The sequence below is a fragment of the Cricetulus griseus genome (assembly GCF_003668045.3).
Source record: "Cricetulus griseus strain 17A/GY chromosome 1 unlocalized genomic scaffold, alternate assembly CriGri-PICRH-1.0 chr1_1, whole genome shotgun sequence".
NCBI classification, from domain to species: domain Eukaryota; kingdom Metazoa; phylum Chordata; class Mammalia; order Rodentia; family Cricetidae; genus Cricetulus; species Cricetulus griseus.
Window position 1 is genome coordinate 194,223,479 of NW_023276807.1, and position 15,167 is coordinate 194,238,645.

Sequence of the window (15,167 nt, forward strand, 5' to 3'; positions counted from 1 at the left end):
TTTCTGCCTCTATGGTCCCTTCTCCAAAAGTCTGCTGGTGCCTGTCAGAGTGGCCCTGGCTATCCTTGATGCCTCCCACACTAGCTGGGCTCCTACACTTCATTCTTCCAATAACAACCGGAAGAACCTACAGTCTTGGCTATGTCAGGAAGAAAGAAACAGGGAAAGAAAAGCAGCAGGCACCCCCACCCCTGCCCCAGCCCTACTGCATCCTCCTTTCCTTTGGTCCCTGGGTTGCTTATCTTTTGGGCTCTGACATTCTCTAGTCTGTTATTTCAACATGTGCTGGCTGCTGAGGGTCAGCTGAGGCTACATAGACCTATTCAAGCATGAACCCCAGCAGAAGCAAGCAGAGGACTCTTGGGGACCTCAGACATGGCGACTGCCTAGTACTCACATCCATGTAGCCAGAAGGCTGAAGCACTCAGTGCTGAAGAGGCTGACATTTCAGTAAAGCCTGCCAAGTGACTCTGGGCTGGCATGTGGAAGCGGAGGGGGCTGGTGGGCATTGCTACAGCTTTGGAGGAGAGCATGGGAGGTGTCAGGTGCTGGGGGCTGGGCAGGTGACCTTCTATGCTAGGAAAGGGTAGGGGGGTGGGGGCTGCAGCTGGCCCCTCAGGAGCCTCAAGATGAGGATGCTGAGAACGTGTGCGCACGCGTGCTTCTTCTGCTCCTGTGTGCGCAGAGGCTAAAGGCTGCAGCAGAACAAAGAGCTGGGGGCTGGGCATCAGAGGGCCCCACGTGGAGGCAGCTGCCTGGGCGGCTTGCTGTAGTGTCTGGGCTCTGCTCATGCTCTGCATTCCGTCTCTGTCTCTCTCTTGCTTGTGCCATACAGTGCTGCCCCCAGGCCTGAGCCTGCTCATAGTCACCACCCTGCTTACAGCCACAACCATGCACACAGCCTAACTCTCTGCCAGCACTCTTGACAAAGCATCTCTCCTCACAGCATGATCTCATTCCATGGCCTTCTCGGGCCCCAGCCTGGCCTCCTGACAGGAGAGACAGACGGCAGAGGGGTGGGAGAGGCGCCCACAGATGCAGCCAGTTGTGCACACACCACACACATTGCTCAGCCATTCACAGTCACACAGTCATGCACCACCCTCAGAGACCACACATAGCTGTGCACACTCATAGGTCTACATGCACTAAGACCCCTCCATAGACACACCATAAACAGAAGGACTCATTAGATACACATTCAACAGTGTACACATTTAACACAGCCAGACATACCAGGCATGAGCATACAGGCAGATGTCAATGCAAACACACAGACCTGCACACATACAATGTACACATGCATGACATACAGCCACACACAGAGAAAGATGCATACCATGTACACACCCACACATCCAGAAATACCAGGCATGAATACACAGGGAGATGGCCTTGAATGCACTCACAGCACCACACACATAAAATGTACACATGATACACAGTCACATATACCACATATAACTTCACATAAAGACATGTATGCAATCACGGCCACACATATGTCCAGCCACATGTAAAAGTATGGAGATAAAGTCTGAGATGCAAAGAAACCCAGAAAGGCAGAAAGTCAAGGAGGCTAGCTATGGTCAAGAACAATAAGGAAGGGACAGACAGCAGAGGCCCTTTGGGAGGGGACACTGCATAGGAAAGCTAGACAGAGTGGAGCCCAGGCAAATGGGGATGACAATGTGCGGGGGGGGGGGGTAGGGAGGTGCTGCTGGGGTGCCATAGGCCCTCAGCACAGAATGCCAGGACCAAGGCCTCTTGAGAAGCTTGGAGAGCCATGTGCACCTGAAGGGAAGGTTATATTCATAATGGGCCCACTCATCCACTGAGCTAAGGGGGGAATGGTGCCTTTTGGGCAGAAGGAAGAGATCAGGAGATGCGCTGGAGACAGACACATGGAGAAAGATAGCTGGTCAGCATCTGGTACCAGCCAGGTCTCTTTCTTAGCCCACATTGAGGGAGCCCTCTCAGTTCCCAGAGGCAGCTATGCAGTATGTGGCTGCATAGCTGCCTCTGGGAACTCTGACCACAGCTCTGAGGCAGGCAAGGTGGCTGAGAGATCCAGCCTATGCCCAGGAAGCCCTTCATCCCTTGAAAGAAACCAGTAGTTGAGGCCTCCTAAAACTGGCCTCTACCATCCCAAGCAGGGGATGCCCTTCCTTCTTGGGGGCACACCGAGGAAAGGCAATAATGAGTCTGGGTTGTTGGTTCTGACAGGCTGGAATCCCAACAAGGGAGCCCACTTCTGCTGAGGCACACCATGCTGCTTTACCAGCCGCCAAAGGACACCTTGCCTTAGGCCCAACATAGGAAGCAGTGCTGTGAACTGTGACCTTGCACCGCTGGTATGCAGATGAAGGAGAGAACAAATCCCTGCTTCAGAATTGATGACATGGCATCCTGCTAGAGAGACCTGTGCCAAGTGAAGGAGTGCTTGCTTGTATTCCAGATGAGAACAAAGGCCTCCTGGTCTGGAGTCCTAGTCCCTGCCAAATCATTTATGAGCTGTGTGAGTGCAGACAAGTCACAAGACCTCTCTGAACAGTGTCCTCACCCATAAATGTAGATAATATTCTGTGTCTCACAGAGCTGAGGTTCACAGCACTTCCAGCAAGAGAGATTTTAAGAGATCCAAGAGACAGGTTTACAAGACCTGAGCCCTCCCCCTACACTAAGGAATAGCTCTGGCATCCAGAGCAGCCTATTTTCCCACTGGCCTTTTCCCTCTTTGCCAACATATTCTTTCTTGATTTTATTCATTTACTTATTTGCAAGAGGGAGACGGAACTCAGGGTCTCATGCATGCCAGGTGTGCTGGTGTGTTTTCTGTTAATGTCACACGGCTGGGTTCATCTAGGAAGAGAGAACCTCACTTGAGAAAATGCCTCCATCATACTGGCATGTAGGCAAGCCTGTGGGATGTTTTCTTTCTTTCTTTTCTTTTTTGTTTTTTCGAGACAGGGTTTCTCTGTGTAGCTTTGGAGCCTATCCTGGCACTCGCTCCGGAGACCAGGCTAGCCTTGAACTCACAGAGATCCGCCTGCCTCTGCCTCCCGAGTGCTGGGATTAAAGGTGTGTACCAATGCCCGGCCTGTGGGATGTTTTCTTGACTAATGATTTATGTGGGAAGGCCCAGCTCACTGTAGGAGGTGCCATCTCCAGGCCAGTGGTCCTGGATTGTATAAGCAAATAAACACACTGAGCAAGCCATGAGAAACAAGTCAATAAGCAGCATCACTTCATGGCCTTTGTTTCAGTTCCTGCCTTGAGTTCCAGCTCTGATTTCTGTTCCTGATAGGAGAGGGTTATCTGTAAGTGGAAATAAACCCTTTACTCTCCCAGGTGCTTTTGATCATGGTAGTTTTTCACCAGGCAAGCGCTCTATGACTATATAGTGGTCTCCCCACAGATATGTTGCTGGCCCCTGTGTCCACAATGACCCTCTGCCCCATGCAATTTATTCCTTGTGCTAGCAGAAATGGCTGTCACAGATTGAGATTTTAACCACGTTCCCATGACTCGCAGGACAGAGAGCACAACCTCTGATACAGGGCCTACATGACTCAGCTGCCACCAACTCCACCAGCCTCCCTCTGGCCCTGCGTGCTTGCCTCTAGGTTTCAGAACCATTATCCTTGTTTTAATTCTGACACAAAGCCCTGTCCCCCTGACATTCCAGGACCTTTGCACAGAATGGCCCTTTCACCTGTGAAGGTGTTTGTCCCTGCTTTCATCACCTATTCCACTCTTAACTTAGGGAAGCTTCCCTTGACCTAACATAGTCTGTACTTCCAGTCTCTCCTAGACTCTTCCTTCAGCGCACTTAGCACAGGTTGAACCTACAGCACTTCAACATGTGTGCACATCTGTATGTGTACACGCATGCACCCCCCCACACATTATAGGCGTTTATCCACTTATTCTGAGTCAATAAAGAATCATCTTGACACTACACTAGGAGCTTTACGTGTTTCTAGAACTTACCGTGATCCCTGCAAGGCAAGTCTCAGTATCATTTCTGCCTTCACATGAGATCAAAGTGAGGTCTAGAGATCAGACATTCAGCAAGGGCGGACTGAACAGTCAATTGTCTGTGTTGTTTCGAATCCGAATGTACCTGCTGCCTACGCACATGTATGAGGTTGGTGGCAGGTGCAACAGTGGATCTTAATAAAGAAAACAGAGATAGTGTCCATCTCTTTTGACCAAGTTGGCTCCTAATTCCAGTAACTGTGATGTGGTTCCCCTAAGACAGAATGAAGGTCAGCACCTTCCCTGGCCTCTGTAAAAATATGTGAGCTCAGGAGCCGCACGCTGTGGCCAAGTCTCAATAGACAATTATTTTGCAGAAAAGGTTTCTAGAAATGTTAGATGGACAGGTTGATTTTTGTTTGCTGTAAGTGGGTTTTGAATGAAGGAGTGAATGAGTGAGTGAATGAATGAGTGGTGTATAAGGATCACTATGCATGTTACCTCTGCAGTACAGACCTGGCTATATATATCTCGTGACCAGGAAAACCTCCTCTGCTTCTCTGAACCTTAGTTTCCTCCCTGGTGCAACTGGATAGATACTATCAGGCTTATGCCAAGTGCTCACTGCAGTGATGGAATGAGGAGATGCCTGACCTATCTTCAGCACAGTGCCTATGTTGTGGTGTGGGATATCTGGAACCTTTGGTATCCCTGTGGTGCCTCTGTGCTGGGAGACACACAGAGCTGAGCCCCATCTGTAGGCGCTTGAGCTGATGGCTCAGCCATTCATCCTCAGATGCTTGTACCGCCTGTAGACCAACTGAGGCTCTCTCCACCTTCCTGCTCCACCTGTGGAGCCCCACATAGTACTCACCAGCAGACTTGGGGGTGAACTTGTCTCGATTGGCAGCACACACGGCCAAGAGTCTGTAGCCGAGGTCCAGGTCAAACCCCTGTTGAGCAGCCACGCGGCTGACAACCTGATGGCCAGAAAAGAGGAAATCCAGGGTGAGTTATCAATTTATCAGAGCTCTGAGTAGGAACCATGCACACTACATAATGAAGCAGATGAAGCAGCCAGGCTAAGGCAGGGGCCCAAGGCCAGGGGGAGCTAGGACTCTAGTGGGTCTCTTTCAATGGCTTGAATGACCACCTTCTAGCTAGCCATTAGCAGGAGAGGTAGTACCACGTTTTCTAGAGTGGCCCCAGCTAAACGCTCTGCATCAACCCAGGGCTCCTCAACTTAACTTCCTAGTCCCAGACCCAGGATGCTGCCTTTCCCTTCAGGCCTCCCCCACCATGTCTGAGTTTTTCCCCCTACCTCTGCAGGTGCCCACTGCCTCTACTGTTCCCAGGCATCAGCACATCCTGGGGGTGTCCTGGAGATGTCCTACATGCCCATGATCCTGCATCAACAGCCATGCCCTGAGAAGCAGGGACTTGGGATCTACTGATCTTCCTGTAGTTTACAGGCAGAATTGCCTGGTGTGTGTCAAGGGCTCCTGTAGATCATCACACTTCAGCCTAGAAACGCAGACCCCTGTAGTCTGGAGCTTGGCCTGGGGTCTGACTCAGCACCAAGCCCTTCAGGAAGCCCCAAATCTTACCCATCTGGAGAGATGGGAGCCTTGAAAAGTGTTGTGTAGAACTGGGTTGCTCTAGGGTCCAAGGAGATGCCTTGGAGGCCCCTGCCCATCAGACTGTCCCAGGAAGACTATCCCTGGGTGACCCGCTGCTTCCAGGTCTGCACTCCCACCTCACTAACAGTGGCTGGATGATGCTTCCTTGTTAACAAGGAAGGAGGAGCCTGGAGAATGAAGTCAGAGCAGCTGGGGAGGCCATGGCTGAGAGGAGAGGAGTCTTCCCAGATGCAGTAGCCCCTGCTGCTGAAGAAGGGAGGCTCAGTCTTCAGGTCTCTGGGGGCCACCTGCTTTGATGCTGCCATGGGGTCTCAGACTGCAGTGGGTTTAGCCTGGTATCCAGAGCTATCACAACAGTAAGCCACTTTTCCCTGCCCACTTTGGGGACTTGCCATAAGGGCTCTATAGCTGAAAGGGAGGAACCTTTCAGCCATGCCTCTGAGGCCAGCTCTCCTTTCCTTTTCTCCCCCATACTGTCTTTTCTTTCTTTGGGAGAGTATCACTGTGGACTAGTCTGGCTTCCAACTTGTGATGCTCTTGAGTGCTGAGACTGCACACACATCCATCCCCACACTTGACTTTATCTCCTCATTAAAACTGAAGGGACACAGAAGGCCAGATGGATGTCAACAGAATCTCCTTTCCCAGGACTACGAGTACCTGCTAGATCAGAGCTCTGGACCCTGGGAATGTCCTGTAGGGCCAGTGTCAGCCAGGATCAGGGGAGGCAGCTAATTTTACATTCAGATGTTTGCTTAGCTTTTGATGCAAACGGAATTCTCCCCGGCTTCCTCATGGGCTCTCTGGCCCCATGTTTGTCCCTAAGTCTCTAGCCACCTAGGGTGGAGCCTCTTCAACTGTCTGTTTCAGCCCAGATCCCTAACACAATCTGACCTGTGGAGGTTTTCAAGTTTGTAGGCAGGCACTCAGGTGAGTGGGGGAAGGTTCTAGACTTTCTGAGCTGCAGTTTAGATGCTGCAGTTCAGAAAATCCGGAACCCTCCCCACTGCCCTGAGTGTCTTCTGGAACAACAGCCTAGGGGGACATCAGGGAGCTCAGCTGGAGAGTCCCTGTGTTTGGACTGGTGCAGTACTACAGTCAATGCTGGGGGACTGTTGGTGACATTAGTAGTAGCCTGAGAACTTGGCTCCCAGGGGGCAAGGGTGCAGTGTGTGTGTGGTCCAGGTAGTCTGGCCAATGAAGGGTCAAAGCCATACCTTCCCACCTGCAGGGAGGTCCCTGGGCCTCAGGGTCAGGGAAGTAAGGCAAAGGTTTTGTGCCTGGACGATACTGGCCAGTCTTGCTGTTCTGGTTTGGAAAAGTTATTCTGGCTGAGTTGAGCAAGAGTGGCCTGGAGCCATAAGCAGGCTGTAAGGAGTTGAAGCTGGCGAGCTGGTGGGTCTGTGTTACCAGGTCGGACATGCAGAAGGATCTTTTGGCTCAAGCTGTTTTTTGTTGTGGAAGAAGCTGAGACACAGAAACGGTTTTACTCAAAATCACACAGCACAAGTGTGACATAGCAAGCTGGAGTCTGTGACACCAGAAAGTCTTATATAAGGTAGGGTCCATTGTCCATTGGTAAGGTATGTCTATCTGGGCAGCTTGTATCACAGAGAGGCCTGCTACACTCCAGTGGGAGTCCCTAGGCATGAAGACAAGTGCTTGCACTAGACTGGATACATGCTAGAAACTAGCTAGTTTAAGGCTGCCCTTCTGCTGGGCCTGGCTGCCAGGCAGCTAGACCTTGGGAGGGGAAAACATTGTCCCAGAGACAAGATAGGGAGGGGACTTGCCTAAGGAAGGATCTAGTCCTGCTGTTGCAGCTAATGCTCTGATTACAGGGTGTTTGCATGTGCCCCTTGCCAGTCATCCCACTTCACTCAAGTGATTACCTATTTCCTGGGCTTCAGTTACCTCATCTGTGAGATGGGTACAAATCTCCCATGACTGGTAGATTGGAATGAGTCTTGACAGATCTGCAGGGCTTGGCTCAGGTGGCCTGTGGCCCAGAGCCTCACATGTAAATTGAGCCTGGGCAGCTTAGAATTTGGTGGCAAAGAAACAAAAAGCAAAGCAAAGCAAAATAAAACAACAATCCCTCATGTCCATTTGTTGCCTGCAGCTGAGTGGGTTTTAATTGCTATCCTCAAAGTAAGCCGGATCTGGAGGAATTTGGAGTCAGCTCTCAAAGGTCACTTAGGAAACTGTGTCAACCTGCAGGCTTAGCTGCCCCTGGCTAGGGAGGGACCCGTACTTGCATGTGTGTGTGCGTGCGTGCGTGCGTGCGTGCGTGTGTGTTTGTGTGTTGGGGTGGACTTAGCCTCCTTGCCCTGTATTTGTCCCTTCTTGTAGGCAGCACTGGGATGAGGATGGTGACCCCCTTTCCTGCCTATCTAGAAAGTTCTTCTTTAGATACCATGAAGATGGAGGCCCAGAAAAGAGATTGGATGCCAAGGTTAACTTCTGTGATTGTCCTCTCTCCAATTTCCTCCTGCAGCAGGATCTCCTGAGTTCACACGCCTGTGCCGCTGGGACTATGTTTGTGAGGGGCAGCAGAAGGGCTTTCAAGGGCTCCCTTTGGCTGGGAGGCAGGCTGGAGGACAGGGGCAAGCACATACATGCTCTATTGTGGGGATGCAGCAAGAGGACCCAGGGAACTGACACATGGCCTCTGTCCACAGTATCCTCTGCCTGGAAAGGTATCTTCTGGCAGATCTCAAGGGGTCCCCCAGGGGGAGGGCGAGTCCCTCCTCCAGGAAGCCCTGTATTGTTGTTCACTCCAAGGACAGACACTCACAGCTACTGTCCTTACTTGAGCGCAGCTTTCAATCTCCTGCTTCTTCGCCTGTCCCTTCTAGATGACACTTAGGCTTTGTTCTCCTGGCATGTGAGTTCTTCCTTGAGAGCATGAGCTCCTACTGTGTTTACCAGCAGAGACTTGGTAAATGTCTGCTGAATGACATAGCCAAGGTAAGGCTAGACCCTGGTCATCCAGGCTGGCCAGGGCCAGGATCTCACTCAGGTCCATGATCTAGGCAGGGCCAAGCGTGGGGGAAGTATGCTGGGGAAGCATATTAGTTTGTTTGATGATATACTGTGCATGGCCCCCACCCTCTCTTCTTACTATAGTTATAGGAAACTGGGGTGGGAACTGTGGCCTGGGCAACATCTGGCCCTCTCTATGGGGCTTAGGCTGGACCCAGATCCCACAAAGAGGATTAGGCAGTTGGGAGGAGAGGGGAGCTCGGGGGCTGAAGGATGAGGAAGACAGGGCCATGCAGGTGGCTTGAATGAGACAGATGGGGCCAGCTTCCAACAGAAGAGCCCTGGGAGGGTCTGGGCCATGCTACAGATGAACTGGAACATCTCTCTAGGTTGGGACTGGCCTCAGCTAGAGACTAAGCTGCTTTTAAGTCTGGGTGCCATGGCAGTCAGTGTTGAGTCTTAGTTTCCTCCTCTGTGAAATGGGTAGCTAGAAGGACAGGTGGATTCTGGGAGGTGACAGACAGCTCAACCTTTGTCAGAACAAGAGAGCCCAATGTGGTCACCATGTCTGCTCTTCCCAGGCAGAGCTAAACTGGGCTCTTTGCCTGCCTCCCATCTGGAGCTCCTGAAGAGACACCATTCCTGCTTGGCCATGCCGCCATTTCACACCCAGGACATGCAGACTCCCTCTGTGTCATCCACACAGCTCCTTCCAAGCCTACTACAGGCCTTCTGAGGGACTGTCCTCACCAGTTCCACACTTCCAAATGCAGGCCACGTGGCTTAGGCGAACACTTGAAAACTATGAAAGATCCCCATGTGCTTCTCTCAGGTCTCAAGTTCTGGGCCTCAGGTTTAAGATCCTGCCCAGTCTAGATCCTAGAACCCTCCTTACCCCGTTTTCTGGACACCAAGGGCCTTTGCACACACTGCTTTGTGGCCCAGGGACCAGGCTGTGGTCAGCAGCTTGGTGAACTGTGGCATATGCATGTGTGGTTTTGCATGACCGGCCCCACCTTTCAGCTGATAAAGATCCATGCCACTCCGACACTGTTTCTCGGTCATTTCTCCACACAGCTACCCTTTACTAAGAAATCAAGCTTAAGAAAGTTTTATTTATCTTGGGGTTTCCAGGACTTGGCAAAGGGGACCACACATGATAAATGAGGGACCAGTCAAGGTTTATTTGTGCAGATGGATGCAATGTAATAGGGGCTCCATACATGTTCTTGAGTGGATGGATAGATGGCTATAGGGGAGCTCAATAAATGTTCAGCAAATGAAGGGACAAGCGACGGTGGAAAAGGAAGGCAGAGTCCTAAGAAGTGGAGCTGTCTTGCTTCTGATGGAGCACTGGTCCCCACAGGGTGCTTCTCAATAAGTGTGAGGAAGCTACACAATATACCGAGACTACCTCCATATCAGACCCAGGGTCGGGAGCACTTGCAGGACCAGCCTGCAGCATGGGCGGTTGTCCCCCCCCCCGCCCCACAGACAGGTGGCGTGTGGACAGGACTTTTGGTCGCACATGCGCGTTTCCCAGTGTGCTGGGTGGGGGAGGTGGAGACTCACCGTCAGGCAGCCCATGAGACTCTGCTCAAAGGGCCGCTGGAAGGCTCGAGGGTCTCCACACCAATCCAGCAGCTCTGTAGCAGCATTGTGGAAGTTGGCGGGGTTCTGTAAATGCTGTGGAGAAAGAAAAAGGAAAAGGCTTGAGGCTGCAAGAGGAGGCCACCCGGGGCCTGGCCAGTAAGGGCAGAAGGCAGGTTGGATTCTCCAGCTTTCTCAGCAATCCTCTATACAAGGCTGACCCATTGTGCAGGATGAGGCCAGAGACCCACTTCAAAGACTAGAACCAGGACTGGTAAAGAACCAGAGCCAACAGACATCCCAGTGCTCACTCTGGATGAAGGTGCTGGGGAGGGGTCCTCAGTCTCCACACTTGAAACCAGCTGGCCCTGCAGGTGTCTTCCTTAACCACCTATCACCTCCCACCCTCTGCACCTCATCCAGATCCTCCCTGTGTGTGTCAGGGGAGAGGGACTTAGCGCATGGTGCCTGAATCATCATGCTGTCTATAGTCTGGTGTATGTGGCTTAGTGTTCCTAGCTCCAAGCACTCCCAGCTTCCCAGATCCAGATTTTCTGGGACCTTTTGGAACCTCTTCCTCCTGCCTCTCATATAGGAAGTCAGAATCCTGGGGCTTTCAGAGCTACTTCAGGCCTGCAGGCTGTAAGCACAGAGGAGTTGCGAAGATCTCACTTTATCCTTAATGCTGACCCACGGCTTCCTGGGTCCTTGTCATTTGGCACCGAGACCAGGAACTAGAAGACTAGGACCACAGGGCAAGGTAGAGTCACAGCTGTGATTTACAGCTGGCACTTGGCCTACTGATAGGTGTGGCCCCACAGGGTATCTCCAAGGTCCTGGCAGAAACCAAGTGTACACATACAGGATGCTAGCAGTTCCAGGACCCTTGGTGCTGGTAGGGATAGCAGGATCGCACTGGCCTAGATGGCCCCTGTAAACCACCTGTGCATGAGTTAATTCATAGCCAAGGCAGGATTGGGCCTTGGAGCTGGCATCCCTGAATAGAGCTGAGGGAACCCCTCTGTGATCAGAGCTCTGCGATCACTCTGCCTGTGCCCCTTATTAACCTAGGATGGTCCCTTCAATACTCTCAGCTTCGGTCATCTGTCTGTAAGATGGGGATGAGTGACTGCCATGTGGTCATGGAAGTTTTGGTTCCTTGCACTTGTCATAGTGCGGTTCCTGCAAGGCAAGGCTTACAGTGAGGAGGGGTAGCTGAATTAACTCAATAAGAACATTTCTCTTCATGGAGAAAGAGGAAGGGGAAGAAACAGAGGGGAGAAAAAGGGCAAGTGAGCAGTAACAGCCTGTGTCATGGGGGCTGAGTGAGGATTAAACAAGACTGTAGTCCAGGCAGAGTGCCTGGCAGGTGGGGCAGTTCCACATGGGATGGCCCTTGGCTCCATCTTGGTATCCCAGAGGTTCCCTGCCTCCCCTGTGGGAGCCCAGCTGTGTAGGAGCTCTCAGGCTTGGCTCTCCAATGTTGCAACTGCTTATACAAGATCACCAAGACAGGAGGGACTTCTGCACACACAGCCATACCCTTTGGGAGGGTGGCTGCCTGGTTTTGCTTTTGTTTCTGTGTTCACTTCTAAATCTGCCTTTCAGAGGCCCCAGGGAACACCAGGGCTCTGATGGAGTGTTGCAGCCCAGCAGTTCCTTCTGGCTTGCACTCCCCCCTGACAACCAGGTGTTTCATTTATTTATGTGATGTCACAACCAATCAACAGTGTCAGCAACCTCCGCATGCCACTCTCGGGTGACCATAGCAATGCCCTTTAGAGATCTGAGCTCCAGGATGGCCTCTGAGTCTGATCCCCAAGCCTGCTCTTATTCAGGCCCTATTTGAGCACCAGACTTCTGTATCTTGCCAGCCTGTATCTCCTCCTCTTCAGTCACAGCTGGCTCATTATGGGATGCATCTCACAGATGAGGTAAACAGTAACACCCCTTAGCTGGCTGTTGCCTGGAGCTCTGTGGCCTCAGCTGAGGTCCTTCTCTCTGCTCTAGTTGCTGGTCTCAGCCTCATTATGGCTTAAGTACATAGAGAGACTGTGTCTTGATGACACACAAAGTGCACACCTGGCCCAAATCCCAGCCATGGAGTCACGCAGCCCCGAGGACATTACTGAACCTCAGAGCCCTCATCTATGAAAGGTGGGGGTAGGGGGTGGCGGCTTGCAGGGCTGTGGTTAAGTATAGAAGTGTGGGATAAGCATGTTACAGAGTTGGGGCAGGTATGGCTGGAGGCAACTGGTGCTTCTCATGCAGGGGCCTCTCTTCTCTCATGACTATAGATGTCTCTTAGGTCTAGAATCCACAGGATAGAAGCAGCTTCCTAGGCACTCCTTGTTTTGGCACAAGGTAAGGTCTGAAAGGAGTGATGGGTGTTCAACTGTCCTAATGACAGCTTCTCTACTGAGGTCAGCCACCTGGCCACTTCACAAGAGAACCCAGTGGCCCAGGAAGGGAAAGGGACCAGATGAGGGTTAGGATGAACAGAGGGACACATTTTGAATCACTGGCAAAGGCTCCAAGTAGTGACTGGTCCCAGACTCCAATGCCCTGTTTTCCATCAGGAAACCCACCTATCTCTATAATTCCTCAGGGGACTGAAGCTATACCCATGATTGCTGAGTGCGTGGGCAGGAATTGGGCACACCAATGCTACAATCAGGGCTGACTCCCAGCTGCCCACCAGTCCTTCTGTGAGCCACACAATTCATCCATGTGTCTATCCATCCATCCAGAACAAATCCATCCATATATCTACCTGCCCATCTGTCCATTCATCCATTAATCACTTTATCTATTCCTTACCCATCCACTCATTCATCTGTCCATTCATCTAGAAGCCAATTTATCCAGCCAGCCACCCATTCATCCATCTACCCATCTATCATCTATACCTACCCACTCATCTAACTCCCCAGACATATGTCCATCTACCCACTCACCCACGATCCTCTTACAGAACCACTTAGTGGTCCACCCTCCTCTGCACCCACCTGAAGTACTACGGCCCCACCCAGGATGGACTGAGCATCAGGTAGGATACTGTGAACTTTGAGATCCTCTTGTCTCAGCTCAGGAAGGGAGCAGGATAGGTGAGGTGACTGGGTGACCAAGAAGTCCCTGAGCTCAGGCACAGGGTGTGCTGATGCTCCAAAGCTGCCTAGGGCCTGGAGAGGCTGCTGGGCACAATGAACTGATTCGAAGTTTAGGATTCTCCCTGCGGCACTGAGATGACTAAGAGTCCTGAAGACCTTGTGAAGAGGAAGCTTTGGTACAGGCTAAAGAAGAGGGGCAGCCAATCAAGAGGGCGGCAGAGAAGGGCTGCTGGGGTGTTCAATGCCAGGGACTTCTAGAGGGTGGGAGTGTGTTTGGGAAGGCTATGCTGGAAGGGTTTGGTGTGGGAGTCCAAGGTTGTGAGGCCCAGGGTGGGAGCCACAGCCTGCACCAGCCCAGGTCCACACTGCAGACATATTTTTCATCTATGCATGTAAACAATTGCTTTTCTATTCTGAATAAGTTGTGATGCCTGAGATCCTACCATCCCCAGCCAAAGGTTGGGCCCAAAGGTAGAGGATCACTTGTAGTCACCTCTGGGGGTGTGTGTCTAGTGAGAGGTGCCCTGCTTAGCAACAACCCATGTCAAAGGTGCTGGAGGTGAACTAGCTGGGGCTCAGTCAGCTGGGGTAACTCCCAACACTGTAGGATGAAGTTGTACTAACACCACTGAAGCGGTGTTCCCCTTCTGTGCCTCAGTTTCCTTTTCTGTAAAATGATTTAGTTTCCCAGACCCTTTCCTTTTCTTGTAACTTTCTGGCACAGGGTCTCATCCTGACCTCAAACTCACTATGTAGCTGAAGATTATTTTGAACTCCTGATCTTCCTGCTTCCATCTGCCTAGTGCTTGGGACCCCTACACCAGTGTGTCACCATACCAGGCCTTTTCCCTTTGCTGTCAGCAAATAACTGAAGCAGGGAGACAGGGAGCAGAGGTCTCAGAAGGGAGGTGGGAGAAGGTGGACCAGGGCGTTAGACACCTCACTGCATGCTCACCACAGCTCAAAGCATGGAAGCCAAGCCCAGAGAAGACAGGGCACTGACCCAAAATCACATAGCTGTGTAGGGGTGAGGTGGTGTGGTGTTCATGTGTGTGTGAGTTCAGCGGTAGGCTGGCACTCAGGGACCATCATCCTGCTGCAGCGCAGACCTACTCCCCGCCTCCCCCCCCCACCCTACCAGCTACACTCACCTGCTTGATGCACTGCAGACGGTCATTGGTCTGCTGGATGTGCCTGTCCATAGAATTCATTCTGGCCGTTTCGCTGGGTTCTACCCGAGAGCCATGAACGTGGTCCAGCCTGAGGAGAGAGGAGAGAGGGTGTTACACCTGACAATCTCTCACAGCCTTCTGGTTACCCTTCCACTTCAGCATTGGCCTGGGTGTCCAGCTTTGTCTCTGCATTTTCCAGCAAGAAAAAGTGAGGGTTGTGCTTTCTCTCGTCCTCATCTTGCCCTCCTTTCACTGTCCTGGTACCTGTCAAATGTTTATATTCCCTGACACCCAACTCTTGCCCATCATTTCTTTATCATTTCAATGACTGTCTGTTCGTTGATGTCCTGAGTAGTTTTATGTCAACTTGACCCAAGCTAAAGTCATTTAAGAGAAAAGAACCTCAATTGAAAAAACTGCCTCCATAAGATTGGGCTGTGGGCAGAAGAGCAGGTGGGGCATTTTCTTAATTGGTGATTGATGGGGGAAGGTCGTGGGTGTTGCTATCCCTGGGATGGTGGCCCTGGGTTCTATAAGAAAGCAGGCTGAGCAAGCCATGAGGAGAAAACCAGTAAGCAGCATTCCTTCACGGTCTCTGCATCAGCTCCTGTGCCTCCAGCCCTTGCCTTGGCTTCTCCCAATGGGCTGTAATGCATTGTATATAAGCTAAGTAAATCCCCTCACCCCAA

At 51.6% G+C, this 15,167-nt stretch overlaps 1 protein-coding gene across 7 annotated transcripts in view; it reads right to left on the minus strand.

The window, feature by feature from the left end:
• The window catches only part of Zmiz1 (zinc finger MIZ-type containing 1), a 206,167-nt gene that overhangs the window by 82,837 nt on the left and 108,163 nt on the right, over window positions 1–15,167 (minus strand). For 5 of the 7 annotated variants that reach the window (XM_027389081.2, XM_027389079.2, XM_027389076.2 and 2 more), the window contains 3 exons: window positions 14,458–14,566; window positions 10,179–10,292; window positions 4,856–4,961 (listed from right to left, as the gene is read on the minus strand). The exons of the other annotated variants lie outside the window; for them this stretch is intronic. In XM_027389081.2, the coding sequence (XP_027244882.1) occupies window positions 4,856–4,961; window positions 10,179–10,292; window positions 14,458–14,517 (280 nt within the window). In that variant the 5' untranslated portion in view covers window positions 14,518–14,566. The remainder of the gene's footprint in view (window positions 1–4,855; window positions 4,962–10,178; window positions 10,293–14,457; window positions 14,567–15,167) is intronic. 7 annotated transcript variants of the gene reach the window in all.